This window comes from Hibiscus syriacus, unplaced genomic scaffold (genome assembly GCF_006381635.1).
Source record: "Hibiscus syriacus cultivar Baekdansim isolate YM2019G1 unplaced genomic scaffold, ASM638163v2 tig00110118_pilon, whole genome shotgun sequence".
NCBI lineage: Eukaryota > Viridiplantae > Streptophyta > Magnoliopsida > Malvales > Malvaceae > Hibiscus > Hibiscus syriacus.
Genome location: NW_024062595.1, coordinates 144,283 through 152,006, shown reverse-complemented (window position 1 = coordinate 152,006; position 7,724 = coordinate 144,283). Strand labels below are relative to the sequence as shown.

Sequence of the window (7,724 nt, the reverse complement as noted above, 5' to 3'; positions counted from 1 at the left end):
TTAAATTCAAAAGTTAAAATTTTTAACATTTACTTTTGAGTTAAAGAAATGTGTATAAAACATATTTTTTTCTTTTAAATATTATCGTTTAACATTGTCTATAATTTCAAAAACATTTTTTAAAAAATAATGATGAATAGGTTAATTTAAATGGTTAGAATTTAAAGATGTTTATATATTCTATTTAAAATTATTTTTGTTTTTAATTTATATTAATTTGAAATTAAAGTTCCCTAATCATATAATTTGTTTAGATTTAAGTCCCTAAATAAGTAGTTTTTTTTCTTTATTTTTTTTGGCAGTAGCCAAGATAGGTAAAGAAATCAACCCACATTTACAAACAAAGTAAACTCAGAGGTAAAGAAGTTATTACTTAAGGCCCCATATTCAAGTACCATGAATAATAAGGATATGAGATTTTAATATCAAATAATTAAGAATTATCTTTGAACATACATTATCTTATACTTAACCCATATTAATAAAACATTATATACTATGAAAAAATACTTTAAACACAACAAAATAAAAAATAAATACCTTTTCAATTAAACATTTAAATAACTTACAAATGTAAGTGTTTTACTTGGAGGAGGCAACTAGAATACTTGAGGAATAATTAATAATTCCTAATGGATGAGAATGTACTTCCCTTTTATACTTTCCCTTTGTGATAGATTCTTTTAGGGTTTATTATGAGAAGATATCAGATTAATTGAAGATTTCTTGTAAAACTTAACAAGTTCACAACCACAAAGCTACGTAGACACTATAAAAAGAAATCTCCACTTGTCCCTCTCAAAGGGCGTGGAATTGAGCACAACTTTGAGAGAATTTTTATACATACCTTTGAGGGTGGCTTTACTAGGGAAAGCATTGGGATTGAGGATGAGTATAAAACCCAATGTGCACCTCTAGTTTCATTGTGTATGAATTGACTGTATAATATTTACTTACCTACCTTGTAATTTCACAAAGAATTAATATGGGAAACGCAGTTTAAAAAACAAAACAAACTAGTTCATTCTATGATTCTGTATGCAATGGGCAACCAACCTCTACACTCTAATACAAAATAAGGTCATTTCTACTACAGTGAGGTCAAAATAACAAGGGAAAATACGATTAAAAAAATTACAAGACCTGATTTGATGATGTAAAAGCTGAAAGGACTTGCCTGAATCGATGTCCTACGAAAACCCTTCGAGAAATTGGAGTCATCTGGCTTATTGTGGGGTAAAATTTTGTGAGGTGAAGACAATCTTACAGGGGAGGCTTCTGGCAAATTACTTTACACAATGTACAAATGGATTGTTTTCGATGGTGTTTGGCATGGAACTTGACTATCAATGTTCATGCTTCACACATGCTTTTAATATTCCGGGGAGCGGCGGTGATGTAGGAGGCCTACCTGGAATGCTTGTCATTGGAGAAGGAAGGATCTGTTGCTGGCACATTGTGGACATGCTAGAGCCTTCACCATCTGCAGAAAAATGGTGTGTGGTTTCACCACTCTCTGGTCTCTCGCAGAGTTTCATAGCCTTCAAAACATAATTGTCATCGTGGAGCTCAAATGGAGTGCTGTAATGGGAAAACAATAATATAAAAGGTAAAAAGAAAGACGAGCAATAAATCAAACTATATAATTTATCCCACTATCCTAACTACTACTTTCCCTCTCTTAGTTGTTCTAAACTAGTTGAGAATGAATCAAAATACACAACAAATGGCGTTGAATGGTTACTGCAAGTTACTATAATAGTTTAAAAAATCTTACCTATTAAAGTCAAAGTGCACCAGCAGCATATCTTCCGATATTTCTACCTCAACAGTTGCATGAGGGCGTGTCTACAATTTCCAGATGCAGGGAAAAAAAAGATAAATTAAAAAACCTCAGGATCTATGGTAGCGTCCAAATAACTAACTAGAAAAACACACTTTGTGTTCAATATGTACATGCCTTGTGATAGCCTACTAGCCTTAATGAAGAAACCTTATTATGTCGCTTTCTTTTTCTTATTGCAGTTAAAGAGTTTGAAAAGCAAGATAGATGCATAACCAGAGGTTTGATAATGCAATGGTGATTTTGTGATTATTAATATGGGCATTCCAAAACTCTTGTTGAAGAAATAGAAATAAGCATACAAATCCATTAACATGTTCCCCACTTGTCAAGTAGAAAAAGGCATTGCAGAGTTCTCAGTTTAACGTCATCAAGTATGTGATCAAAAGCTGATTTACAGGCAAGAAATTTTAAAGCTGAAACAAAGTTAACAAAAGAAACAAATATTGGTTATAGAAAGGAAAATAATTAAGAACAATAATATAGATTAGATGCAGATCTTAACAAATGACAGGACTTAGTAAAAAACTTTAATGAAGTAAAAATTGAAACAGAGTAGCAGATCGCATGAGAAGTTGGATTATCATACATTTTTAATTAAACGGAAAAACAGAGAATCATGGACAGAGTAACAAACCGCATGAGAAGTTGGTTCATAAAAACACAAACAATTATTTGAGGGAGCTGGTATAATAAAATTTTGCCTAATAAACAAAAATCATTGCATAACTTCGATGAGTGGCATTTCTACTTCCATACAAGAATGAAAGACTTGAGAAGATAACAAACCTGCACCAGGATAAAAGGTAAAGCCACACCACCACTGGGACCATTTCCTGAGCTGTACGATTGCTCATTCCGTTGTATCAAATTCTGAAGACCTACAAACTGGGGGGTGGGGGAACCCAAGTACATTAACAACTGATGGCATGTTAAGGGCCATATGAAACTTGATGCCCTAAACATCTCTCTCTATATATATACGCCGTAACTATATGACAGCAAAAATGGGAACTCTCAACACAAGGGGAAGCTAAAAGCAATTTCATGCACAAACAAGTGAAAATTGAGAAGTGCACTATTCTTACCTGTTCCTCCAATTCATGCAGATAGGAAGCTTTTTTTTCAATCCTACTTCTCAGTCCAAGCCGTTCAGTCTGTATAAGTTTAATTAGAGGAGCTTAGTAAGCTCAGTATTATATCCTTAGCAGATCTAACCTACATAAGAAACATAAAAATGGAGATGTATTCTCACCTTTAGATCTTCTATATCACTCAAACTAGTACGAGGAAGTCCCTTCCACTGTATTTCCTTTTTATCCTTAGATATAATATCCATTGCCATTAGTACATTAAGAGCATCATAAACCCTTCGCCGAATGTTCTTCTCATCATACTGCTGCTGTTAGATATGAAAATAAATTAAAAAAGAAAAGACGAATAAAGGAGGTCCAATACAGTTATTTTCACTCTCTTAGGGTAAAAGGTGGAAGTGTATCCTGTAGAGATCAAGAATCCAATATTGACAGGTCCAAAAAGTTGCAAACCTGATCAGGTGATGCTACACTACTGCCTGGATCAGAAAATTCAGCTACAAGTTCATCTGCCACCTGGGAAAAACTTTCACTCTCATATATAGACATGGACATATAAATAAATTGTTATAAGCAGACAAAGTAGCAACTTTCCAACCCTTCCAAATTTTAGAAAACGAAGGCACAAATCCAAGTGCATGCAAGTCTGTGTTTGCTAGCATGAGTACAAAATACTAGCATTTAAGAATCACATAATGATATGGTATCTATTTGAAAGATAAAAAAAGTATCATTCTGCCTAAAAGTACGAAAAAGTACGAAAAGGTACATGAACTATAAGATGGCGTTTGGTTCGCTGGAATGTTTCTGAGGGAATTGGAATCTGTGAAGGAATTGGAAGATGAAACCTGTTTGGTTGGCAGGAAATTGAATTGGAATCCAATACTATATTCTGTTTAGTTCGCAGACATGTCAGATGAATTTGATTTCAGTAATGTAAAATGACAGAATTGCCCTTCTTCTTTTTTTGCTTTATTTTAGTTTTACAACTTACATGTAGCAATATATTATAAAAATTTAAAAATATTAAATTTTTCATTTTATTGATTGATTATTCATTTCAATAAATTATAAAAATCATGCTAATAAACATCATAAGTTAAAATCATCGCAATTAGGGATGGTCATGGGTCGGGTTGGGTCGAGTTTTTGGTCCACCCGACCCGACGCGAGAAGGAAACCTCCACCCGAGACCCGACCCGACCCGAATATATGAATTAGAAACCCGACCCGACACGAAATAATAAAAAATTATTTTTATTCAATAAAAACAGTGATAAAAAACCCTAAACCCGACCCGAATATCACACTTAAAAAAAATCCGACCCAACCCGAATATCAAACTTAAAAAACCCGACCTTACCCGAACCCGAATTTTAAAAAAAAAAAATCCAACCCGATCCCGAATTTTTTTTTAAAAAACCCGACCCAAACCTGAATTTTTTTTTAAAAAATCCGACCCGAATACCAAAAGATTGATGAGGATAGTATGGTCAAATTTCACATTTCCTCTTCCAAAAGATTTCAAATTTCACATTCCAAAAGATTCCAGCGAACCAAACGCCACCTAAATATCCTAATGGGACTTGGTTGGACGCCCAAAATAACAAAACCACTTAATCACAATGATAAACATGAAATTTGTAATTCTTAAGGAATCAATGTAGAACATATAGGTTGCTATGAAAGAAATCACCAGGAAATCAATTTGCCAAGTCTACTCTTCATTGTTATCTCATTTGCACATTAGAAGCTTCTGCATGGGAATTTTGGAGTGATATATAAAATATTCTATATCTTACAAGTATACAGTTTTGCAATTCAGAGTTATGGTATGCAAATCTAACCTATAAGAAGGAAGAGTCAAATGCAAAACTAGTTTGGTCCCTGGTTAGACAACATATATATAATCCATTAATGCAATATTAAAAAAATAGCTTTTGAGTATATCACAGAAATGGAAACAATAAATCCAGGGAAAACTTAGAACACTTTGCCAAAATGGTTAGAGGATACAAAACCATAAGCACTGATGGAAAGACTATTAATAAGCTTACCAAAACCAACAAACATGAAGGAAAGAACGGCTTTCAGAAATCAACTGACCTCATTGTATGTGGTTCTTCCCTTGCTTTCCACTTTTTCACACACTGGATGAAACCAAAGACAGTTCAAACAACAAATTAAACAGCTAAGCCACAACTGCTAACTCATTTATAATATCCGTGGCAGAATAACAAGCACATACAAAACAATTATCACATGAAACAGTATGCCATTATGCTTTTAATGCAATCTTTTATAAGCCAAAAATCACAACATTTTAAGGGTGAGGAAAATAAAAAAGTGTAAACAAAACCTTTCATGCTAAATTGACGGAGCCCTCTGCCACTCTTATCACCTCCAACCGCACGTTGACCTCTCCTTTTCTTTTTACTACTGCAAATGAAGTTGCCAATTAGTTAAATCAAGGTTACTCCTATCCATTATCATTATGAAAACGTAGAATGACCAGTGCCGACAACTGCATTAGGATAAGCAGTATGGACAATCCAATTGCAGTCACCAAAAAGTTCAAAAGATTCCCCTCTTTCCTATTATAGCCAACAAATAATGTACAATTCAAGCATACTGCAAAAATATTTACCAAATTGAACCAAAAACAAGCACGATTTTACATTATGAAAGCAAAATTAAAGACTTTGTTTCAATCTACCCCGGATCCCCGCCGCCTTTCTTCAAAACCCCACAATTAAATCATGCATTCAACATAATTATCACAAACTCAAGCAAAAAGGGTGCTTAGAAAGAAAGCCCTCACCCGGCAACACCTTGAGATCCAGCATCATCTCCGTGAAGATCGAGGTGGTTCGGTCTTAAAAAGGTGCTCTCACTGGCAGGCGTAGCCATAGCCAGCTCACTCCGGTTGAAAGGAGAACCAACACTGCCACTAGTGGAAACGGATTGACCTGAAACGGCGGTGCCCCACGACCTAGAAGCACCTCTCTTAGTTGGGTCATTATCCCCATTTTCTCGGTAGTTAAGGTTTTGAATTGTGTTACCACCCGTTACCATACCTAAAAAAATACCAAACCCAGAAATTAAAAATTAAGTGAACTTTGGGGGTTTTGAGACGTTAACAAAAGTGGTAAGTGGAGATGAAGAGAAGCTAATGAGTATAATCAGTAAACGCTTGGCACCAAAAATTAATCTCTCTACTGTTTGTTTATGTTCCTAGAATAAGGTAAAAGAACTATGAGAGTGAGGGTAAAAGGACTCTTATTAAGGAATTAGCTAAAAGAGGTTTCCACTTTCAAGGCTTTGAATAGCTGCAAATGAAGGTGATGGAGAAGAGGGAAATTTTATTTGTCAGGGTTTGGTTTTTTGTCGAATAATAAAAAGTGAGATTGAATGGATTGGTCATCAATGGCCCAAATTTTGGGTTTAGTGATTGATACGCGTTCATGAAGAGTTCAGATGGATTAGATTTTACGCAATTTTTAAAAAATGTAATCAAATTAGGTTAGATATTAACTTCCTTTGGTTCATGTTGTCTGACCGACGAAATGCATCATTATCAAAACTACATTTTACTTAATACAAAAATAAATTTTATTTCGTGTAAATCACAAATATCCTCATTTATTTATTTATTTAAATGCATATTTCATCAATTTAAATATGATTATTAGAATAAAAAATTTCTTCCATCAAGTATTTAATATTATTTTATTATGTAAAAAATCGTTATTATTCTAAAGGTTTCAAATTTAAGCACAACATCTGCAAAATATTTAAATATTTATTATTAAATGGTTAAAAATCTTTAAAATAAATACTACCCTATAAATTATAATCAGTTTATGCTAATAAAAAATATTATTATATTCTCAAAATTTTGAATTTTAATTAAATTGGACAACTTCGCACCAATTGATTTGAACTCATATACTCTTATCTAAACTGAATATTTAAAATACACTTAATATATTAAATAAAGTTTTAAAATTAATTTTTTATATTATAATAGTTTAGGGTGCGCTTATACATAGTAGAATATAATGGTTTGAGTTTAAATTTCTAAAAGAAACAATATGTTTTCTTATCACAAAACCCACCCGATAGTTTTAACTTTTAAAAATAGAACACATATTACTAGTAATTTCCATATATATATAATGTCTAGTATAGTTAAGTCTATGTAAAGATAAATTACAAATAATCATCATTGTGGATAAATTATTAAAAATGATTTAAAAAATACATGTGCACAAATATAAAATGAAACTTTTATGTTTAGTATTTTTTTTGGAATGAATCGGACTAAGTTAAGGCCTCGTTTAAAAAAAAATAAGTTTGGGAATAAATCAAGTTAGAGAATTTATTAGGTGGCTTTAGTGATAAAAATGAATATTAATTTTTTAGAGATTTTAGATTCGACCAGTTGGGTCTGCATAATGTATGTATGTTACTAGTTAGTTAACAAAGTGTAGTACCCAAATTTTAGCTAGTTACTAAAATACAAATTTTGAAAGTTTAGTAGCCAAAGTATAAATTTGAAAAAGTTTAGGGACCAAGATGGTAATTTTCCCAAAAATAAATAAATAGTTTATCCTCAAAAATGGATTATCTATGAAAGTCATATTTCTATCCGGAATTTGTATAAAGAGCTATTAAGCGATAAAATTCAGTAAAGTATTCAGATTATTGGATCGAATCGAAAGTTTATAAAATTTGAAGGATGGTAGTATGGGGTTAGAAATATTATATTTATATTTTAATCAGTA

The 7,724-nt window shown here is 32.4% G+C and overlaps 1 protein-coding gene across 5 annotated transcripts; it reads right to left on the bottom strand.

Annotated features, from left to right (window-relative positions):
* Positions 1–939: 939 nt before the first annotated feature.
* LOC120215425 (transcription factor-like protein DPB) lies at positions 940–6,295 on the bottom strand. 5 transcript variants are annotated; one of them, XM_039213121.1, is made up of 9 exons: positions 5,759–6,295; positions 5,297–5,376; positions 5,044–5,087; positions 3,391–3,453; positions 3,099–3,239; positions 2,932–3,000; positions 2,633–2,731; positions 1,778–1,848; positions 940–1,581 (listed from the first exon to the last, which is right to left on the bottom strand). In XM_039213121.1, the coding sequence occupies exons 1-9, from the start codon at positions 6,010–6,012 to the stop codon at positions 1,347–1,349; spliced, it is 1,056 nt and encodes a 351-aa protein (XP_039069052.1). In that variant the 5' UTR covers positions 6,013–6,295; the 3' UTR covers positions 940–1,346. The 5 variants fall into 5 exon arrangements, with proteins under 5 accessions (XP_039069052.1, XP_039069051.1, XP_039069050.1 ...); XM_039213120.1 differs by having other exon boundaries at positions 3,099–3,242; positions 5,759–6,293; XM_039213119.1 differs by having other exon boundaries at positions 3,099–3,245; positions 5,759–6,292.
* Between the last annotated feature and the right edge of the window lie 1,429 nt (positions 6,296–7,724).

Coding starts and splice junctions, on each gene's coding strand:
- LOC120215425 (XM_039213119.1), bottom strand. CDS start 6,012: ATGGTAACGGGTGGTAACACAATTCAAAACCTTAACTACCGAGAAAAT. Junction 5,377..5,758: donor GGATCTCAAGGTGTTGCCGG/GTGAGGGCTTTC, acceptor CTTCATTTGCAG/TAGTAAAAAGAAAAGGAGAG. Junction 3,454..5,043: donor GAAGAACCACATACAATGAG/GTCAGTTGATTT, acceptor AGTTTTTCCCAG/GTGGCAGATGAACTTGTAGC.